Source organism: Lotus japonicus, chromosome 4, assembly GCF_012489685.1.
Source record: "Lotus japonicus ecotype B-129 chromosome 4, LjGifu_v1.2".
In the NCBI taxonomy this organism is placed as follows: domain Eukaryota; kingdom Viridiplantae; phylum Streptophyta; class Magnoliopsida; order Fabales; family Fabaceae; genus Lotus; species Lotus japonicus.
Genome location: NC_080044.1, coordinates 31885948 through 31909863, shown reverse-complemented (window position 1 = coordinate 31909863; position 23916 = coordinate 31885948). Strand labels below are relative to the sequence as shown.

Below are 23916 nucleotides of genomic sequence, written 5' to 3'. Positions count from 1 at the left end.
ATTATACAAGTATGTCATTTTATGTCATTTTACAATTTCAGCTTGTTTAACAGCTAGTTTTACCAAACACTTTTGTTTCAATCACGTAGCTTTTCAGCTTTCAGCTATCAGCTTTCAGCTAGCTTATCAGCTTTCAGCTATCAGCTAACTTATAAGCTTTCAGCTAGCTTTTTAACTTTCAGCTAGCTTATCAGCTAAACATGCCAAACATAGCCTAACTGTATTCCCTGTTGTCAAGTTACTGGAGAATCAGCACAGAGCAGTGGTACACTACATACCTTATCTTATCCACTCACTACCATCAAGAAAAGCCATGAATAAAACCAAAGCAAAAGCGTCACCATCTGCAATGCCATTGGTGAACAAATTACCTCAGACCTCCCTCCAATGGCAGACAACAACGACCTCCTCCACACCGCGATCAGAAGGCTCGCCTCGGTAGCCAACCACCTCCTCATTTCCCCTCCCTCCGCCGCACTCGCACCTGAACTTGCGCTCTGCCACACTTCCAGTTCCAGCAGCACCTACCAACGGGTTCACGGCGATGTTCCCTCTCACGACGTCGTTTGGAGTACCGCTTCCGATGACTCTGGCAAGGACTTCACTGACATTCTGTACGAGAAGGCTGTTGGGGAAGGAATAGCCAAGGTTGGTTCCTCTTTCTTAATTCTAATCCTTTTTTCTTTTCATTTTTTGAAGTTTGAAAATCTTCTTTAATTTTGTTAGAAGTTTCACATTGGCTAGAGACGACATAGAGTCGGCAGAGCAACCTTCAACTCTTCGAGCTATAGTTTTCTTTTGAGTTGAGTTAGCGCTCGCAAATTCGAATAAATTTCATGACATTTGATTGTGATGACAATCGTTGCTGCAGATTACTATTAATAGGCCAGAGAGAAGGAATGCCTTTCGGCCCCATACGGTTAAGGAGCTTATCCGCGCTTTCAATGATGCAAGAGACGATGCCTCTGTTGGGGTCATCATTCTCACCGGGAAGGTTAGTGTTCTCATTCTTTTGTCAAATTCATAACAAGGATAGGATAGGTTAAGGGAAAAGGCCAGAATCAGAAGAAATGGATGGTTAATCAAATCACTATCATGCATACAACTGAAATGACTCACCATTCACTAGTTACTTGATTTGATTCACCTCTTGAAATGAGCAATTCTGGTAACACTAGACTATACTTGCAGTGAGGGAATCCTAAATTCATAATAATCAAGGGCCAGAGATGTCCCTTCAAAATTGGACGGTTCAAATTTAAAGATTTATTTTTAAGTGTACAATTGGCATCTTTAAATCTAAGTCATCCAATATGTTGGACGGCTCCCTGGACCCTGGCTGTGATGAATTTGGATTCCTAGTAACACTTTTTTTAGTACACGTTTTATTATTTTGAGTTTTTGACAAGTTCATATGGATCCCATTGAGAATAGAGCCACTCCCACCAAATATGGAATGAGACTCACATGAATTTGATCAAATAATGTGTTGAAAAGAATGTGTTAGATTAGATGGTATGTCTCTGCCATTTCTCTTCATTGGTTTTTACATTGATTGTTACAAGTGACATTGGCTTGTCAGCAGTTGAACGGGCATACCGTGATGTCACCGAATCATCAACTTAATGCAAACTGTTGTTTCTTATCTCAATCATGAAACTTTCAGTATGACTATAAATATGTATTTGAGATAGGAACATGTTGTCAGTTTGAATCAACTAAAAACTCCATGAGGACATGAGTGTAATGTTCACGTATTTTGTACGCCAGTGCGGAATTGATTTTAGTCATTTAATGACATGTTGATTCTGTAGGGAACCCAGGCATTTTGTAGTGGTGGTGACCAGGCCTTGAGGACCGAAGATGGATATTCTGATTATGAAAATATTGGTCGCCTTAATGTGTTAGACTTGCAGGTATATTAACCGTCAGATTTTTCTAATTGGGGGATTGAATGGAAGCAATCCCCATCACATGCATTAAATCCTTGGGGTTTAGCATTCATCTCAATGTAGCATGAATGAATTTGCAGTGATTGCGTTGTTTCCATGGTTTGTAATGAGACAATTGGCAATGCTTCATCTATCAAAAAATGGAAAAACACATTTGACCTTTTCTTATTCTTCTACTTCTTATTCATTCTTCACTCCTATTACAGGTGCAGATCCGCCGCCTTCCAAAGCCAGTAATTGCAATGGTACTCTCCATACCTAGTTGCGCCCTAAATCTCAATTCCTTTTGTGCTTAAAGGCTTAAACAGCTGCAAGTCTTCATATTTGAACTTGTAGTTACTACAACATGCATTTCAATCAGTTATTTTAGTAAGTTTGATATTTAATCACCCCCAGCCCAACATCTCCATATCGCCTAAATTCCTTTTACTGGATAATTACATGGTTTATTTTTTATTTTTGAGGGGGGTTATTATCACATAAGGGGAAAAGAGGGGGGTACTTAATTCTGTTAGCAGTTAGGAGGTTGTAAGGTTAGTTTGTTTGATATCTTTCATACAGTTAGTTTCTCTACAGTTAGCCACTTTACTAAGGTAACTTATATGTATATCAGCTTGTATATTCTCTGTTAACTCAATTGATCTGTTTCAATTCTACTCCTTAGATCATTTACACCGAAGGGGGATTCTTTGTTTCTTTTTTCTAACGTTAAAACAGGTAGCAGGTTATGCTGTTGGAGGAGGACATATATTACATATGGTTTGTGATCTAACCATTGCAGCACATAATGCCATATTTGGCCAAACTGGACCTAAGGTGCTTCAATCCTATTCATTTAAGATGCATAGTAATTATATATAAGAAAGCAAAGTTGAATTTCTCCCTCTTTTGTAATTTGTAAGAATATTTGATCACAAATGTGTATAACCATTTGTCCTTGTACCTATGATAGGTAGGAAGCTTTGATGCTGGTTATGGAAGCTCTATCATGTCCCGTTTGGTAAGGATCAAATACTACTTAATTTGCTTCTAATTCACCCCACCATAATGCTATCCAAGGTGGTGGATTTGTCTCATTCTCATATTTTCGATCTGCAAGATAACTGAACTTCTTTATACAGGTAGGTCCCAAAAAAGCACGTGAAATGTGGTTTCTCACTAGGTTCTATACCGCTGTTGAAGCAGATAAAATGGGCCTTGTCAATACTGTTGTACCAGTAAGTTCTTTTCCATCAGTACTTTAACTCTGTAATTGTAATTTCTCCTTTTGTCTAAAACAATCTGACATCATTTTCTGCTACTTATATTAGCTTGGAAATGGAATTAAATTAGCTTGGAATTTTTATTAAAGGCTTGAAAATGTAGGAAACCACTAATAGCAGTACCCGTAACAGATGGACACATGCTCAAACATAAACCTCGTACTTACTTTTAATATAATGTTTTGGTGTGATCTAGCTAGAAAATTTGGAGAAAGAAACAATAAAATGGTGTCGGGAGATACTCAGGAACAGCCCAACTGCGATTCGGGTTCTTAAGTCAGCTCTTAATGCAGTGGATGATGGGCATGCTGGACTTCAGGTATATCAGGATTCATGTTTTGCTATGTCAATATTCTATGCTATTTGGTACATAATATCTAAACAAGAAAGATGATGATAAATCTGAATATACCAATGCTTCAATGATTATATCCTTCGTACTAACGTGATTTTGTTCCTACTTTTTATGGTTTTTTTGGGTGCATGTGTGCATATTTAATTTGTATTTGTCTCAACTACAGGAAATTGGTGGGAATGCAACCCTGATATTTTATGGAACTGAGGAAGCCAATGAAGGGAAGACAGCATATATGCAGCGTAGACCCCCGGATTTTTCTAAGTTTCCTCGGCGACCATAAATTCAAATGTTTTTATGTGAATTTTTGTGATCAATTTGAGGCAAAGACCTCTAGACTATCCAATATTTATAGTGGGGAAAAATGATTTGATACCCACTTATTCTTGCCATTGTATGAGGTTGGTGATAAAATGATTTACAAGATCTAACTGATTTGTCTTACAAGTTAAAAAGATGAACCGCTCAACAGTAGCATCCATGAAGCCTGTCCTTGGAAAATAACGTGCTTTGAGGCACTTATATACCAGTGAATCCGTGCAAGTAGACAGTCTCCAACCTGGTTTAGCAAGGAGTGCATCATTAAACGCCTTGAAACCTCTAAAACCCATACCTCCCTCATGCTTTGGTTGACAAAGAGCATTCCAATTTATCCAGTGAATCTTGCTCTCCCCTTGCTTGCTACCCACGTGAGGGTAATTACTAGTGATTGATCGTTAGACATATGAAGGGGCGAATCGGCGGTGCCAGTGGCTGAACCATTCAGTAAATTCCATCCATTGTACTATGCACTTCATCCATTTAGTAAATTTCAAATTTCATTTCATTCTCTCACCGCCTCCAACATTGCTCTCATAATTGCTATCAGATTGGTGGTGCCAATGGCTGATGAAGGAAAGTATATGTAGCAGGAGCCTGGAGGAACTCATTTCAATCTTCCAGCACATTGTATATCGGCGGTGAAGCACATCGAGAAGGCCTGGCTAGAAGTGTGAGAAAATATTAGGGTCACGTGAAGGTAACTGGTGATTGATCGTGACCGTTCAATTTTAATAAATCTGAGGGTGAGGATTGGAAGTAATTTTATAAAGTTACTCTTGGAGTGAGTAGATCCCTCCTCAACTTATAAACTAAATAGAATTATGAATTGTGTTATTGATATTTTCTACTAATAAGGGAGTATGTATTTGTAGTAGGATTGGAAAACTCTTTCCATAATTAGCTTTGTAGTTAGAAATGATAAACTAAATGATACAATAGTGGCTATTTAACTACAAATTAAAGGACTGGTTGGCCTAAATGGTACTTAATGGAATAAAATTTCTCAAGTCCAGGGTTCAGATCTTACTGGTATTTGAGTATTTTAAAAAAACTACAAATTAAAGTAGATTATATATGATGATTCAGACTGCGATTTGATGCAGATACGCTTCCTCATTTAATGAGGATTTGATGTAATCAAATCTCCAACTTTATGCAATCAGATCTTCTCATATTGACAAGATATGTTTTTTTGTTATACGCCCCCTTAAAAGTATGGTGCAGTCGGCAATAGCAATTTTGGATCGTAAAGACTAAAAACATGTTCGGCGTAGTGCCTTATGTATAGATTAGCAAGTTTATATATTGCAGTGATGTGCGAGATTGTGGTGAGACCTTGGGATACTATGTCCCAGACAAAGTGAATGTTGAGAGAGATGTGTTTCAAGCGAGAATGGATGACATGATGGAAGGATAAGTGTGTAGCTCCTACGTTGTCACAATAAAGAAGTGGGTCTCCCAACCCTCTTCACTGAGTCCACAGTAAGCACATCGACATCCACGTCAAGAACCTCCCTCCTCACTGTCTTTCGTGCCACCCTAGTCGAACCGGTCTCCATATCGACTACGTCAGTAGCGATCTCCTCCTCAACCATGCGAACCAAAGGTTCCACACAGTAACCACGAGAGGAAGCAGACGCTCCAGAACGAGTCGGAGTTGTGGCGACAAGCTCCTTCTTGGGCTCAACGGTCCTAGAAGATGATGCAACGTCCGTAGGGTCCACAATAACATGCGGTGTCAGTCCATACGGTGTCACAGCAACAACATCGATCTCGAAAGGGTCCTCCTCATCAGATTACGACGATGACAATGACGACGGTGGCGTAGGTGGTCGCAATTCATTGCTAGTCCAAAGCGAACCATCGGCGGCAGGTCAAAGGCAACGGTGTACTTCCGTAGAACTCCAGTAGTCATGTCTCCATGGTTATCAATCACGTCCTCCATCACTCTCCCTCGGTACGTCGCTCGGTGGTTGGCGGGGTCCAACTCCCAAGCGGCAGGGTCAACTCTATCAATCAGCTCGTACCTAATTCCCCCGGACGAGCGAACCAATGTGAACCACTCCCCCAGCGACATCTGGCAGTTTGCCGACCGTCCAAACACAAATAATACACACACAAGGCAAGGCGCGAGGGTTAACTCACAGAATAGGGTAGATAATACAGAGAACAAGTAGAGCATAGTGATAGCTATATATAGGTTCGATAATTGTGATCATGGCATATATATCACTACATCCTCAACTACTACATCAGCATGCATAAATCATTGATTTCAGCAAAACACATAACGATATTTATCAACATCAAATCATCACACTCATAACGATGTTTATCAACATGAAATTTTCACATGAATGGTATGAAATGCAATGTGATGCAAAAATAATGCTCCAGACAGGCTGGACACGTGTGTACGAGTCGGTCTTTTCACCGGCTTTTGTGTTAACCATAAGACTCGGTGTCTCTTACAACCTGAATGTGTAGTCACTCTTGGTGATCTACATGGAAACTCGATCTTTCGATCCCACTGGCTCCACCGAGGTCCGATATTCTGTCGTGTATCCTCAAACATGAATGAATGATGCAATATGGTTAGCCAAACATCAAATCGTCCTCACAAACGTACGTGTCTAGCTAAGAACATTGTCTCTAGGATTCCCTAAGGTAATTGTCGAACTCTCGACCTCGAGTTACTACAATGATAGAGTGCAAACACTCTTGATGGTAATCATCTGACTCATCACTCGGATGGTAGAACTCCTCTTAGAGCAAAAGGAGTACATCGTACTTAGAAACTTATTGGTTTCTCATACGTATCCCTTAGGTAGCCTAAATGTTAACTGCCGATTGGCAAAAGGTGCAGAAGCACTCAGGGTTTTTCCCTAAACTAGGATCATCGACACTTCTCATATTCCCGAATTCTTACTCAAGCCTAAGTCTTCTTCACTAATTTATCGATACTTTAAAGTGTTTGAATGTTGTTTAGCGTGTTATGATTTTTATTTATGAAATGATTTATAATTCTATAAGTTCTAAGGTTTCCCTTAAACCTGTGTAATTCCCCGAGAAGGTCTCAATCTCCTAAAATAGCAAAGGTTCAGACCTTGGTCCGACCTAATGATCATTCTCTTAATGGTTTCTATTACTAGCATGGCATAAACTCTCGTTACCCACACTTTGACGATATCACAATATACAAATAATTAATTGCACAAACATTTAGTACAATCCAATAACACATATTCAGACATATCATCATATTCTACAATTAGCCACTAAGCACATAAAGCATGTGATTCAGTCAACATCAATCATAGAACAATTAAAACTTATACATATATGTCGGCCGAAGTCTCAGAAAACATTTCCCAATTCAGATCAATCGATATCAAATAGCCAAATAAACAAGTAGAAGTTATCGACGCCTAAATCATTAGGGTAAGTTGCCCTCACCTCTATCTCTTCCAGTTTCAAACTCCACAAGTTCCTCGAGCGAAATTGCGTTTCGATGCTTTTTCTTCGATCTAACTTGATTACCGGTAATCTAGGGGTATAACTAGGGTAAATCAATGCTCGGAAATTTTTTAGAAATTGTTATGCTACTAGGTACTTTTGGGTCCAAACTCTAAGCTCAAAACTCAAAGTTAAAATTTTTGAAAACAAATTTGATAGGGTCGTAGATCGTAGCGTTTATAGCAACTAATCCTAAAGGCACTAGGTTAAGTTGTGAATTTTTGGTTCAACAAGCGAAACTTTGGTGAATATGGGTATTTCTACAGTTTTTCAGATCTACTGCAACTCGATCGAAATCGGTGCGCATCGACGATGAATATAGCTTGTTGGGTAGTAGTTGAAGGTAGATCTAAAGAAAAATCGAAGTAAAAAGATAGTTTTGGAAAATGCTCCAAACTTTGAGCATAGAAAAACATGGTTTAAAGCTACAGAAAGTGAAAGCAAAGTTATGGAATAGCAAGAATACCTCGCTGTCGATCCACAGAAACTGAAATCGGGACGATCGGACAAGAATCGGCGAAGAACTCTCCTCCCCTTCTCTCTCTAACTCACGGCCCTCTCTCTATGTTGGTGGGAAATGGGATATTTTCTCATTTCCCGCCCTTTTATAGCGGACGTTGAAAAAAGCAAACTTCGAGGTTTTCTGAAACCGGCCTTTCTGGTACTTCCGTCTAACGATAAGAAGTGAATATCTAGCGACAGAATGCTAGAAATCAAAATGAAGTTCTCAGAATTGAAGAAAACGATATAAACACAGTATTAGCAAAAATAAGCCGGAAAACTACTTTTTGCAGTTGACGTCGGTTGAAGAAACTTCCTTCTAAAGAAAGGTCGCAATTTCAGAAAGAATCTTGACACCGCGGATGGAAAATTTGTTAAAAGCTTTGAATAGAAACATGTTTCATTAAGGGTCTTAATTAAAGTCCCCAAGAGATTAAAGCCTAGCTTCGACAGACTTCCGGGAAGCCAAACCTATCGTGTGAACAGTCCAGGGTTCCGTAGCGAGACACTCGTCATGGGAAAAATAAAGAGAGATTTTTATTTTTCTAAAGATTTTGAATTTTGCGTAAACAGTGCTCTAGAAGTAGAAATAGCCTTTTTTGGACACTCTCAACATAAGCGGGGTGTTCAAATGACTCGAACTATAACTTAAACTGTCTATGGTACTATCCTTAGTCATTTCTTGAACTTTCTTCTTCATAAAGTCGTCCAATACAGCAGATACTTGATCGAATTCTTTTCACGTTACATCAAAAACCTAAACGTGATAAGAAATTAATTATTTAACCTATCTTAAAAACTAGGATCTTACATGGTGGTTGTAACACCCCGATTTCCAGGTATCACTTTAGTAACCAAGAATAAACTTTACGCGGAAAACAGGTACTTTTTTTTTCTTTCCTTTAAATCAAAGCGATAAGGAAGTAAAGCCAAAACCCAACCACTAAACTAACCAATATACATCAAATATAAACATGTACAGCCTCAGCTGTACTTACACGTCACGCGCACTCGCAGTGACTCCCAAGGTAGTAAGCCCGCAGGCAAATATATACAGACCCAGAAGTTTAAGTGTGAAAGTTTATAATTACAACCCACTAGGAGAAAGTCGGCCTCAAAATGGCCTAAGCAAAGACCCCTATGGTCCGACTGACTCACTGTGATCCCTCAGTAAGAGAACCACACAAAAGCCATGCGTCGGAAACCTACCCTGTCCCGAAAGTAAGACGAATCAGAGCTCTACACAAAATATGACGCCTGCCTAAACCTACCCTCCCTTCACTGCTCACATAACCGAGTCCACAGCGAACTGAAGACGGCAAGTTGAAGCTCAGCTCCATGCGTCGTAAAACTCCTTTCGTCAGACGTCCACGCTCGTCAGTACGGTCCTCCAACTCAAACCTGATCCCCCCCGAGGGAGAGACCATCGAAAACCAATCCACCGTCGACATCTGGCAGCAGGCCGACCGCCCAAACACAAACATACAAACAAAGCCAAGGCGCTAGGGTCAACTCACAGAAATACGTAGATATACACTCAACATGTGATATGGGGTATAGATATATGTTGATATATACATATATACACAATCCTAGCATGTTATGGCTCTAATATTGCTTCAATAAACAACCAGCACACAATCCAAGTCAGCATGAATGTATGCGTGAAATGCACAATATGAATCCGGATTTGTGACGCGTTCCCGTTCGCCACAAGTGAAGCATTCCCGTTCTTCACTATGGATGGACCATTCCCGTTATCCATCCTGGATGAAATCCATCCTGGATGAACCATTCCCGTTATTCATCCTTGGTGAACCATTCCCGTTATTCACCATATGATGAACCATTCCCGTTATTCATCATTTATGCAAGGTGAGCCATTCCCGTTATTCACCATGATATGCACAGGTGAACCATTCCCGTTATTCACCCGATTGATGCAATATGGTTAGCCAAACAACGAATCGCCCTTACCACGAAAGTGTTTAGCTCACAACCCAATCTCAACAAACCCATGAGTTAGTGTCGGTCAATACAACACAACTCGGAGTAAGTGTCGGTCAATACAACACAACTCCATCAACAGGATTACACAAGGGTCTAGTGTCGGTCAATACAACACAGCTCAACCAACAAGAGCACTAAGTGTCGGTCAATACAACACGGCTCCAACAACAAGATAACCCAAAATCAAAGCCAGAGTCAGTGTCGGTCATTACAACACGACTCGAACAACACTCCCAAGAGTACTAGAGTACTCGGTGACTTTCAATCATCACCATAGCTCACCTTAGTGGCTTTCCCCAATTCCAATAACTCTCCAAACCCACCACAAAGGTCGACTTTTCCCCGTCTTCCGTAAATATTTTCCCCTTTAGTTCTCCTATGATTATTCGTTTAGTAAAAACGTTTCGAATTGAATTAGTCAGGTTATGAGTTTATTTCTCAAAGTCTAAGTCTCCCAAAGTCTCTAGTTTTCAAAATTCTATTCATTCTAGGTTTTCCGAAAACCAACCACCCAAAAGAAGTTTCCCAGGGAAAGTCTAAGTAAACCAACGAATACCAACAAATGGCTAAGTCTCAAACCCCTCGTTTGAACTTGCCTAGGGTTGTTCATCCAACCCGAAATATCAAAGATCACCAGATCAATGAATCTCCACTCCGAAGTTGCGTCAAAACGCTCAATCCAACACAACATCAACATCATAAGCTATGAAAACATTCATAACAATAAACCATCATCATATACAACATCAGATAAAGCATAGGTCGAATTTATCGACGCCTATCATGCAATCATAGCTAAATAAAGCAAGTTGCCCTAACCTCGAGCTGATCCAGCTTCGCAAATCAAATCTCCTTCACAGGAATGCCTTGAAACTTCCAAAGTTCCTTCAACTGAACCTCGGAGGAAAAACAAAGCAGAATCCACACAAAATCGATTAGTTCGATCGCAATACAATACATAAACGATAGACAAAGCATTAAAGCTTCAGAATACGACATCCGGGTACGAAAAGACAAGTTTTCGAAAACGAGAAACTCCCCCCTAAAGGAAATAGCCCACGGCCCTAAAGGAAAAAGGGCTTCGGCTCCTTTTCTTCGATCAAATCAACTCACAAGGTAGTTTTAGGGTAAAACTAAGGTAAAGAAACTATCGGAACAATTTTCGGACAATCGGGTCGAAATACGACTATCCAGGGGCATTTTGGTCCAAAATAAAGGCTCAAAACTTCAAAGTTATCAGTTCTGAAAACAAATTTGACAGCAACGATCCTCATGACATCCGTGACAACAAATCCTAAAGGCACGAAGTCAGATTATGACTTTTCGACAATAAAGTTTCGAAATGTGAGACAAAAAGGTTTTGAAACAGTTTTTCAGATCCCTGTCAACTGGATCACAATCAGAGTTTACTGACAGAGGTTTTAGGCTCATGGGAACCTAGAGAACATAACCCAAGCAAGAAATCGAAGAAATCAGACAATTTTAGAAAAAGCTCAAAACTGTGAGCACAGAAACGACTTTAGAAACTCAGCAGAAACAGAAATCAAAGGTAAGATTCATGATTGTTACCTCGATACCTAGAAGTAGGGACGAACTGCACGAAGATTGGTCAAGGTTTCGCGAAAATCTCCTCCCCCCTTGCTCTCCACGAAATTCGGCCACAATAGGAAGAAAATGAAGGAATTTTTGCTTTTTGAGCTATTTATAGGCAGGCGAAATCGCGGGAAAATGAAAATTTCGCGATTCTGATTTTTGCAGCACGATCACCGAGGAATTCTAAGAGAGATTCTGGCGTCAGAATTCCAGAACTCAAAACAAATATCTAGGATTTGGGAAAAACGATATCCAAAACGCCAAAAGCGGTGTAAGTTAGTCTGTCCCGAAAAACTACTTTCTGCTGTGATGCTCAAACGACAAAACTTCCTACTGAAGAAAGATTGGAAAAGTCGAAACAAATCTGGCAACACGGACGGAAACTTCGTTAGAAGTCCCGAATAGAAAAAGTCTTCATCCATTGCTCGAAAATAGGGTTTTGAAGCAAAGAAATTAGCGTCGGCGAACTTCCGAAAAGTAAATACTATCGTGCGTACAGTCCAGAGTTCCGAAATGAAACGCTGGTCGAAGGAAAAATAAAGAGAATCTTTAAATTTTCCAAGAATTCGAAATATCGCCTAAACATTGCTTTAAAAGCGAAATTAGCCTATTCTGGACACGCTCGCCATAAGGCAGGTGTGCAGACGACTCGCACTAACTCCGAAAACAACTACGCAACATTCCTCAAGCAATTCCTGAACTTTCTTCTTCATTAATCTTTCTCAAATGTCAAACTTCTGTCACGCTTACACTGATTCTACGTGTGAGTCGGAAACTTAACTTGTTCTGAAAATCCAGGTCTTACAGTGGTTGTTGCGGTGAAGATTGTGGTGGTAGTGGTGGTTGCAGTGGAGTCAGGGTGGTGGTGGAGGTGGTGGTGGTAGTGGCAGCGGTAGTAGTGGGGGTGGTGGTGACGCACGTGAGTGAAGGGTAGTGGAAGTGGTAGTGGTGGTGAAGGGTGGCGGCAGTGGCACGAGTGGAAGATGCACATGGAGGTAGTGGCGATGGAGAGTGGTGGTGGTAGTGAAAGTGGCGATGGTGGCAGCGGCTTTGGTGATGATGGTGTTGGTTGTAGCGGTAGTGGCACGGGTGGAGGATGCATGTGGAGGTGGTGGTTAGGGATGGCAATGGGTAGGGTCTAGGTAGGGTACTATAGTACTCATCCCCGTACCCGTGTTTTCAAAAGTTACTCGCACCTGTCTCCATACCCGGGTGGGTAGCAACTTGAATGCCCGTACCTGTACCCATTACCTGCAATTTAGTTAATAAAAATACAATTTTCATTCTCCAAAAGAAAATAATATAACTACTATTGTTTTTTTTTTTGTTAATGGTCAAATTGGTCCCTGTGTTTGTAGTGACTTTTGATTTTAGTCCCTCCCCGAAAAAAACTTGCGGATATCTCCCTGTAGTTGCAAGCATTTTGGTTCTAGTCCTCGCTGGAGGGTGGAGCTACGGCGAGAGTGCTGAGTGGCAAGCCAGAGCTGACGTGGCTTTATTCACGTCATTTTTAATTTATTTATATTTCCACGTCAATAATTAATAACTAAAATAAATAAAATTTTAATTCAAAAGTAAAATTACAATATTTGTTAAAGTTAAAAAATACAAAAACATAAATTTCTTAATCATCTTCTTCCCTTCATCCTTCTTCACTCATCTTCATCTCCATCTTGATCTTCAAACTCATCATCAAACCCAGAAAATAAAAAAAAAATCCAAAATAGAGGAAAACAAATCTAGAATAGAGGAACCTACCCAGAACCTCATCCTCATCCCCAGAACCCATCGCCCCCAACCACCAAAGTCCCCAACCCAGTCCCTAATTGCATCCCACAACCACCGCGAAATTTCCGTCGTAGCCCACAATCACAACGACCTCAATCTTCTTCCCTTCATCCTTCTTCACTCATCTTCATCTCCATCTTGATCTTCAAACTCATCATCAAACCCAGAAAATGAAAAAAAAAATCCAAAATAGAGGAAAACAAATCTAAAATAGAGGAACCTACCCAGAACCTCATCCTCATCCCCAAAACCCATCGCCCCCAACCACCAAAGTCCCCAACCCAGTCCCCAATTGCATCCTACAATCACCGCGAAATTTCTGTCGTAGCCCACAACCACAACGACCTCAGTCCTCTCCCTCAGTTTCACCCAGCCACCCTGTAACACCCTCTAAACCCCGCATAAATATTATAACTTAAATCAGAGTAAAATGCATAACACAGAGGGTGTCACACTTATTCTCCAAAACCATAAATCAAAACACCTGTTATACTCAAAATAAATATATAAATTTCCAACTTTAGTGGCATAACATCTTATGCATAGCACATCGGATTTATTTCAACTCCTAGATAAAACATAATCCAAAAGTTAATAAAGAGAGTTCATAAAAAAACTCTTAACATCAATGTACAAAACTTAGCATTTCCCCGTGTTACATAACATAGCATGACTCCCCTAACTAAACCATAAATGAAAGACTAGCTCCTCAAACTAACCCTCGCGAGAAGCTCCACTATCCTCGATACCTGAGCGATGTCGCATAGAACATCATTCCAACAGAAGGGTGAGAACTCATATCATATGGATAAGCATAATAATAAATAATGTAAAAGCTTATCTATGTTCCACATAAATTCTTCACACTCCACTAACAAATAATAAATTATGTAATTTAATATAATCAATCAATCTCATAGTTATGACAATACTCCATAATTCATAGCATCAAGTAAGCAAATATTATTGTCTCCAATTACCACAACATCAAATCTCAAAAAATATCACAATTATCATTAGTTAGCATCAACAACTCCCTAACACATATGACTCAAGTGAGACCCGTGCAAATGCCTTTGCTACCAAAGTTGTTATCCTTAGCGGTATCACCGCGTCCACTCCAGACACAGATAACCACCAATAAAGCCCTCACTCTAGGCTTCAAAACCACTCCAGTTTTGGGACAAGTCACTAGCCTCCACGAGAACTAACAAACATTGCCTCTTGACAACTATGCAGTGTATTGTGCAAAACTCAACTAACATATGCATATTCAGACCATCTCCAAGTCCTAATTATTTTAGCATATTCATAACCAGTTCAACAATATGAAATCATCTCCAATTTCACAAAGCATTGTTTTCATGTTATCAACTACACAATTTGCAGTCACAGTAACTTAGCAACTCAACACATAACATCAATTCAGAAAAACAGCACCAAAATAATAAACTATTAAACAGATATAAATTATCAAATACACTCAGAAAAGTCCAATATTTTTATCATGGTTCCGTATCCACGTTTTGTAAATCTCTATGAATTTTCATGTCAAAATTCGAAGTAAAAAATACAGGAAAAATGTAACACTAACAGCAGTTCGAGAGAAACGAGACAACTTAACTGGTCCTCACTAAATTGCATATAACTCGAGCTACAGACGTCGGAACAACGTGAAACCAGCGGCAAAAGTTTCATAGCAGATAGGGCTACAACTTGTATGAAGACTACTTCTTCAAATTCGGTTATTAACACAGCTCGAAATAGGGTTCAAGAGCTCGTAAATTTCCCGCGCGCAACCCGCGCATCATGCGTGCCTATCTTCTACCCCCAAAATTCATCTTAAAATTAAACCCTAACTTTTTCAATTTGGGAATTTATGCATCCTAGGGTTCCTAACTCATGCTTCCTATAATTACCCACTATCATACTAATCCATACAACATGAATCCAAACCCTTACCTCTTGAAGATCAAATTCTAGGTTTTTCTTCTCTTTTCTCCCCTTCTCTCTTTCACGCTTATTTTCTTCTACTCTGCTAACTTCCCCAATTCTCAAATTCTTATTTCTCTCTTTCTATTTCACTCCTAACCCTTAAATAGTCATACAATGGGCCCCACTCCCAACTATTCACTATAAAACCTAAAACCCTTATTTCTCTATATCACATAATCACTTAATTATCTAATAAAATCACTTAATCACCTTATCATCTAATTAAATCACATAAATTATCAAATTACCATATAGCATAATAATAATTAAAATAAAATTGTAAATAACCTAATAACGGAAAAAAAAATGGGGTGTTACACACCCAAAACCCCCATAGAACCAACGCCAATACCTAAAAATCATTCCAAATCTTCAGATCTGTGCCTCACCACCACGAAATGAACAAGTGGGTGCAATTCTTCGTGTGGTGGGTTAGGTTTGTTTGTTGGTGCAGGGAGGAGGTGGAGGGGAGGGAGGACACCGTAGTTCATCGCGGAGAGGAGTTTGGGTTGTGGAAAAGACGGGTTTTGGAGCATCCAGAATTTAAATTGAGAATTATTTCAATCGGTGTTGATGTTTGAATGCAGAGAGAAAAGAGCGAAATTAATTGAAATGGTGAATGGATTTTATTGCATTTGGTAGAGGTGGGTTGAGTGAGTGGGAGAAGGAGAAGCTTTTTTGTTTCAGTATCTGTGTTAGAGAGAAAGGAAGATGAAGCATGAACCAATAAACAAAAGTGACCCTATAAAGATGAATAAGCTGTAACTTTGTTTTTATTTTTCTAGAATTTCCAGATTTTTTGTAATTTTTTTATTAATTTTTTTACTTTAATTATTAATTACACAGGTGGAATTAGAAAGGACATGGATAAAGCCACGTCAGCTTTAGCCTGCCACTCAGTACTCTAGCCGGAGCTCCACCCTCCGGCGAGGACTAGAACCAAAATGCTTGCAACTGCAAGGAGATATCGACAAGTTTTTTTCAGGGAGAGACTAAAATCAAAAGTCACTACAAACACAGGGACCAATTTGACCATTAACCCTTTTTTTACGGGCTAACTACTATTGTAAAATAAAGAGCATTAATTAAAAATATAAAAGGCTTTCCAAATATTTAACAAGTAGAATTATTCTACTTCTATTAAAAACAAAAAAACAAGTATAATTATTCACTTTTAAATTTGCTGGAGCTTGTCCTGCTGTTGTTACGAAAATTAGCTTGTGATGTTGCTGCTGTTGCTTTTCCTGCTGGGGATGTTGTTCTTTAAGTTGCATTTTTGGAAGCTGCTGCTATTGCTGTTGTGCAGGTGTTGTTGCTGTTTATAAATTTGTTGTGTTGTTGTTCTGCTGATGTTGTGTGTATTTGCTGCTGGCAATTAAGTTCCTGCTGTTATTTTGTTGCTGTTGTTATACGAATTTGCTGCTGTTGTTTACTACTGCATGGTTTTGGGGTTTGCGTTTTGGCTGGTGTTACTGGTGTTAAAGCAGATACTTTATTTGGGACCGGCGAATTTGATTTATGTAAGGCTCATGTTAGTGGTATTGAATTAGGAATGCAGATCTAGATATCTTAATGATGTGGTACTCTTTTTCCTTGCTTGATTTTTTCCAATGGGTTTTTCTTGCAAGGTTTTAATGAGGCTCATCTTTAAGATTATGCTTTGAGTTGTTTTGTGGGGAGACTTTTGGGAGCTGTTTTGTATTTGGGAGGTGCAGTTTTGGTCTTTTGTTCTTGCCATGAGAATTTTTTTCTCATGTTTAGGTCATTATTAATAATATTACTTTCATTTTCAAAAAAAAAGTAAGTTAGAAAGTTATAACATTAATTAAGTCTTTTAATATATATAATAAAAATTATTAATAAAGTGTGTGCGGGTATGAGCCGGGTTGAGTACTATAGTACCCATAGCCACACTCGTACCCACTATTTTTTTACGGGTAATTATCCATGGATCTAACGGATTTTTACCCTATCCATTGTAGGTATTTTTAGCGGGTACACAATGAGTCTGAGACCTATTGTCATCCCTAGTAGTGGCGTCAATGGTGGTGGTGAAGGTGGTTGTAGTGGCGATGGTGGTGGTGGTGATGACTGTGGGTGGTGATGGTGATGAAGTTACATGTTATTGAAACTAAAAACCACAATCACAAAATATGTTTTGAAAACGGTTTTGAAAATCAATAAAAACTCACTTCAGCTCCATTTTTTCCGAACACATTTTGTTTTCAAATTTGCATTTTCAATTCTCTTTTCAACACTCACTGTGACACTATTTTTTATACTCTTTGATTGATTGATTGAAATTCATGTAGGTTACACTAAATTGGAAGTAAGACCCGTATTTTTTGTGAATCCCACATAATAAGTTTCAATCCATCAATGAAAGTTTGTTGGAAAAAAGTGTAAGAGGACGGATAACACTTTTTAATAGGGGTTAATGAAATGCTTTGCTTATAAAAAAAACACGTTTTAATAGGGGTGCACATGGGCCGAGTAGATCCAATGAACTCGTCAAATCCAACCCGATCCAATGAAAAAAATGTGGGTTGGATTGGGCAAACGGGTCAATCAAACATATTTTATTACAATGCAATCAACTTCGGATCGGATATCAGATTAATAACAATCCACCCAACCCAACCTAAAATCCAAACATACAATAATACTATATTATTTAATATAGTTTTTTAATAATTTTACATAACCTACATGTGAATTTTAAAACCTTAATTTTATTTTACAATTTTACTTTTCACATTCTTCAGTCTTTGTTTGAATTTTATTCAGCATGTTGGAGTATTGAGACATCGAAATTCTAAGTGTCATGCCATTGTCGTATTAATTAACTTGGTTCCGTTGCTGTCATGATATTTGGCTATATGTCCTTTATGTAATACTATTTCATTCTATTTAGTAAACTATTTTGTGTTCTTTTTATGCTATTTGGTACTATAACCAATTTACCAATTTTTTATAATTTTTTTTCGAAGTTTTAATATTTTTTCAATATTCTAGATTTATTATAATTTAAATATAGCGATCCAAAAAACCCATCCAAACCAACCCGAAAATCATCGAATTGGGTTGGTTCGAGTCCGAAGCTAAAAATTTGCGAAATCTAACCAACCTAACCCAAACAATTTTGATTGGTTCGAATCTTTATTAACCTAAAAATTCATCTAACTCAACCCATGTGGACTCGTACATTTTAACACAAATGGAGTGAAATGTTATTCTTTGAAACCCTACAACGCGAGTGTATTTTACTATTTTACCATTCGTTTAAAACATTTTACTGCAGTATTTCTCCAAATAAATCGGGTACCACCGCTGTTTAGCATATAAAACCCTTTCTCTCTCTGAATTCTTTCATTTCGCGTTGTAGGGAAGCAGCATTGTTCGCCTCTCTCTCTTTCTTCTCGTACCTCTCTCTACGCGTTCTGGTTCTAGATCCCTCAAGGTAATTTCTATTTCTGAGACCATTTTCTTTCCTGTTCCATCCACAAACACACCGATTCACCCTGGGCGATTCCATTTCATTTCGATTTTCCCTTCTCTTTTGCATGTTTCGCGTTCGAGATTTCGTTTTGCGTGACAGTTTTTTCAAAGCTCAATTTTTTTTTTTTCTGTTGAATTCGGGATGGGATTAGATTCTTTGTTGCATCGTTTGATTTGAGGGTTTTGGGATCCAGATGTATAGATCGTAACTTTTTGTTGTTCGATCCGTTTCGGTTCTCGTGTCGTGGTTATGCGGTTTGATGAATCGAAATGGTTTTCGCTGTTTTTGTCGCTTGGCTTGAGATCTGTATTCATCTAGTGAAGTTAATTTTGTTGATGCATTTGATTACGCCTGATTTGGTTTGATGGAAGAATTTGATTACGTTTTATGTATTTTTGATTAATTTTGGGTTTTTTCTTTTAGCTGAATGAAATTATTTGGTTGATAATGTTGAATGGAATTTTGAGAATTTAGGGATCCACACCACAAGCTGAATTGTTTTATTTATTTTGGGTTTTTTCTTTTAGTTGAATGAAATTATTTGGTTGATAATTTTGAATGGAATTTTTGAGAATTTAGGGATCCACAAGCTGAAGGAGAAATGGGGCTGACATTCACCAAGCTTTTCAGTCGGCTTTTCGCCAAGAAGGAAATGCGAATTCTGATGGTTGGTCTTGATGCCGCTGGTAAGACCACCATCCTTTACAAGCTCAAGCTTGGAGAGATCGTTACCACAATTCCTACCATAGGTAAGTTTCTCGATTGTTCTATTTCTTATGAGTTATGCTTACAGTATGTTAGGCTCATGTGCTTGTGTTATTGTGTGTAACTGTGTATAATACTTCACCTCTAGGGATATTAATATGCATACACACCCATTATTGATCCTTTATGATAACTTCACTTATCTTAGCTAAATTACTGTATTTCGTTTTCAATAAGCTTTTAATATGAATCATACATTGATAAATCTGTATAGAAGTCTAAACTTGAATCATACAATGATACAATGTGTGATGCTTCATATGAAATCCCTGATTAACCTTTTCCTACCTCGTGTTACTTTGGACCTACGTATTCTCCATGAATATTGTGACTGTTTATGCTGCTTCTATGTGTATGGATTTATTTTTATTTTTCATATTACAGGGTTCAATGTGGAGACTGTGGAATACAAGAACATTAGCTTCACTGTTTGGGATGTTGGGGGTCAGGACAAGGTTTGAAGTTTGATCCTTATGCCTTTATGGTTCTGAGTTAAGTCTTGGAGTCAGTGGCTTAATACTTATGCTTTGATTTGCAGATTCGTCCCTTGTGGAGGCACTACTTCCAGAACACACAGGGTCTTATATTCGTTGTAGACAGCAATGACAGGGACCGAGTTGTTGAGGCCAGAGATGAGTTGCACAGGATGTTGAATGAGGTACCATAGTCAATTTGGTTAAGCTTTTAGGTCATCATATTTGATGTCTTTGTTCTCATGTGAGTTCATGTTAGATATTCATCTGACACTTTAGAGTGTAGATAGAAAGTTCTCACTATCATATTAAATCATTTGTTTTCTATTGTCTGTTAAAATGTGTATATATATATATATGTATATATATATAACTAAATTGCTATAGTATTGGTTGCTTGCTCATAATACTCCTAGATAGTATTGTTTGGGATATATCTTTGATATGTTGGAATAAGTATAGTCTTGTTATTTACTGCGTTGTCAGAGGAATTGGAGTACGTACTCCTTTATTAATTTGTTGAAGAGAAACAAAATGGATTCTAAAAGTGCAAAGGCTTTAGCTTATATAACAAAATGGATTCTAAAATTTTGACTAGGAAAGATAATGAGTATACTAAAGAAAAGACAGGGTTGTTGGATATTAGTTGAGTTTTACATGATCTATTTAATGATGGCTGTGTAATTATTGAATTGGCCAAATCATCTATTGATGAACTAGACATAGAAGCTATACTTTTTTTCTAATGATGGGAATGGGAGGGATGAAAAAAATATAATTATGGCAGTAAATAGTGGGCTCGTTTGTTTCTGCTAAAAAATAAGTGATTTAAGAGTTGAATAGAAATTTGATTTTATTTGAAGAGATTTTATTAAAAGCAGAAATTAAATTTTTGTTTACAAATATAAAAATTGCTTTTCACTTAGAAAAGTTACTAGAAATAATTGATTATTTTAAATCTACTAGAAATAACTTAAAGAAATAATCAGATTTCTGCTTAAGTGTATACAAACAGTACTAACAGTTCAAAAAATGCATAAATTGATTTTTTTTTTAAATAAGTGACTATTTCACAAAAAAAAGCAGATACAAATGTGCCCAGTAATTTAATAGAGCAAGCAAGGGATTTTAAATAGGAATAATGGTGTTTTTCATGACATTCTGATATTGGTTGGAAAAATGTGTTATTTATATAACAGGTTTATGAAGTTTTTGTTGATTAGAGTGCAAACTTTGGTTGTTTTTCTATCATTGAAGAGGACCACCTAGCAGAAAGCTTTTCTATTTACATTAAAAGCAAAGGATTTAGCGTATGTTTGGTTTCAATTCTTGCACTACTAGATGTGGATCAATCTTCCCAAAAGAAACTATTTATTGCTTCGAGTTGATGAGGATCCCTACTATGTGTGGATCCACTTGTATTTTCCAAACTCACACTTAAATAGGAATGACATTGTTTTTCTTGACATTGATTGGAAAAATATGTAATTTAAATAATTTCTTTATGAAGTTTTCGTTGGTGAGTGCAAATTTTGTTTTTGATATTGTGCAATGGTGCTGGGTGATCCATGTAGTCAACCTTGCTTAGTGGGTAAGACTTGTTGTTTATGAGGCTGTGTTATCATATATTGAGTTTCAAAGGAGTTTTGAAGAATTCACCGTGTGTCCTATTAATCATTTCGTAGCTGAAGCAGTCAGCACTTTTGTAACTGCAATTGTTAATGATGATATAGTAGTCTACCAACTGATGTTCAGTTGCTTAAAATGGGTGTTTTCCTATCAATGAAGAGGACCACCTAACATGAAGCTTTTCTAATTTCTATCTATGGTCACTTTGTTATTGGACCCATTTTTTTTCCTGGATTGTAATATCTGTAATGTTGTACTTGTCTACTTGATAATCATTTTGATGGTATATTTTGGAAGTTGGATACCAGTTCATTCTGGTCAAGCTCCTGGGAAGATAACAGCACATTGATTGGCCTTTTGGCCAGAATCAATAGCATGTCTATACTGTTTCTTTCTGTTAATTATATTCTTGTGATAAATTTGGCATAATCCTGGAACTGTATATTTTAATTATCAGGATGAACTGAGAGATGCAGTACTACTTGTATTTGCTAACAAACAAGATCTTCCCAATGCAATGAATGCTGCTGAAATTACTGACAAACTAGGTCTCCACTCTCTCAGACAGCGTCACTGGTATATATTTTGATCACGTTGCCCTTTCTGTCCAGGATTGATAGTTCTCTCGTTGTGAGCTAACATGCTTTGTGGTTTTTTCAGGTACATCCAGAGCACTTGTGCAACCTCTGGGGAGGGGCTTTATGAGGGTTTGGACTGGCTTTCCAACAATATAGCCAACAAGGTAGCTATTGATTTCCTGTCCAAATTTTGATTGAAATTGTATGTTACAAGTAACATGTTTAGTTCCTTGCAGTGGTAGTAAAATTGCACTATGCATTTTACAAACAGCTGCGCTTTTTTCTTTTTTCTGTTGGTTGAATTTTTTCTAATTATCATGGTGACATTATTGAAGTTACTTGTTCATTGCCCTTTATGTCTTATCAATTATTAGCGTGATACGAGGGGCATAAGCTATCTCAATTGGTACTGAAGTTATTTTTTCTGGAATGGTACTGAAATTGCTTTTATTGGTCATGATTATATATTACAGGCCTAATGCTTTTTGGAGTCTTGTGGATTGGTGATTCTGGATGCAGGGGTGAATATTATCTAGTTTGTTTTTTGGTCTTTTTCTGAGACAAATTGGATTTCTGTCCATGTTTTGTGGCGTAGAACCTCTTGATGGCTGAAATTATAGCAGGAATTTGTTTCATGGGATGTCAGCTACTGTTTTTATTGGGTTTGGATTCAATGTTTATAACTGTATTAGATGCCAATTCAACGTACCATCTTATTGAGTTTATTATTGAATGATACAAAAAAAGGAACTACTTTGTGTTATCTTCTATTTGCTTTGTATAAAATTGTCCTTATAATCATAATTTGAGTTTTCATAATCTAGGTTTTCTCAAGTACTTTTATGTTTTACCAGCCATATTTCATTGTTCTTCGTGTTAGAAAAGAAATTGGAAAGCAATCTATATATATATATATATATATATATGTAAAGCTCACTTGAGCTATAAAGTATTAAATGCATTAAATAATGAAGTTGAACAAATTAAATTTCTATTACTTTCAATGTAATGTAACTTTTGAAACATGCCAATCTTTTTATTTTTTGGACTTTACACATGCCAATAGAATATAATTTTTGAAAAATGCACAAAACCTTGATGAATTATGAGAGATTTGGGTGCTACATTATACCTTTTGTCATTTATCTTCATATCTTGCATGTAAAAGTAAGGTACTCTTTGAGTTTTTAATTGGCCGAAACTACTAATATAACATTTGTATTAAATTATGTAATAAATTTTTTTTTATTAAATAAATTAAATATAAAGATTGAAAATTGAAAGAAATTAACTAGGTACTATTTAGCTACCTACATTAAATAATAAAACTATAAACTAAATTTTGAATTTATTTTTTACTTTACTCATACAACAAAAAACTACATTAAATCATTTGGCAGTACTATATATTAAAAAATAAAAATATTATATACATTAAATGTTTGTATTAACTGTATTAACTATTAATTATAAATTTTCAGTTACTTAGACAAAAAATAATTTATTCAATATCAATTGAAAAAAATTAGAATATTATTTATCAACCATAAGTTGGAGCGGAGAAAATTAAAATAAAATTAAGTAATATTTTTTATATGTTTATATTATTATAATTTTTATTAAAAAATAATTAAGAAAAAATAGTCTTTAAATAAAAAGTATCGCTCTATAGGTATTTA

General features: G+C 37.2%; 2 protein-coding genes across 3 annotated transcripts; both read left to right on the top strand.

The window, feature by feature from the left end:
• Positions 1–300: 300 nt before the first annotated feature.
• LOC130714569 (1,4-dihydroxy-2-naphthoyl-CoA synthase, peroxisomal) lies at positions 301–4050 on the top strand. 2 transcript variants are annotated; one of them, XM_057564477.1, is made up of 9 exons: positions 301–648; positions 872–994; positions 1824–1916; positions 2159–2197; positions 2670–2768; positions 2905–2952; positions 3074–3169; positions 3411–3533; positions 3736–4050. In XM_057564477.1, the coding sequence occupies exons 1-9, from the start codon at positions 388–390 to the stop codon at positions 3850–3852; spliced, it is 999 nt and encodes a 332-aa protein (XP_057420460.1). In that variant the 5' UTR covers positions 301–387; the 3' UTR covers positions 3853–4050. The 2 variants fall into 2 exon arrangements, with proteins under 2 accessions (XP_057420460.1, XP_057420459.1); XM_057564476.1 differs by having other exon boundaries at positions 303–648; positions 1815–1916.
• A 14550-nt stretch (positions 4051–18600) lies between these two features.
• Positions 18601–23000, top strand: LOC130711394 (ADP-ribosylation factor 2). The gene is made up of 7 exons (XM_057560987.1): positions 18601–18753; positions 19372–19541; positions 19942–20012; positions 20096–20215; positions 22117–22235; positions 22320–22401; positions 22711–23000. Exons 2-7 carry the CDS (start codon positions 19394–19396, stop codon positions 22714–22716), a joined length of 546 nt encoding a protein of 181 aa, XP_057416970.1. The 5' UTR covers positions 18601–18753; positions 19372–19393; the 3' UTR covers positions 22717–23000.
• The last annotated feature ends 916 nt before the right edge of the window (positions 23001–23916 follow it).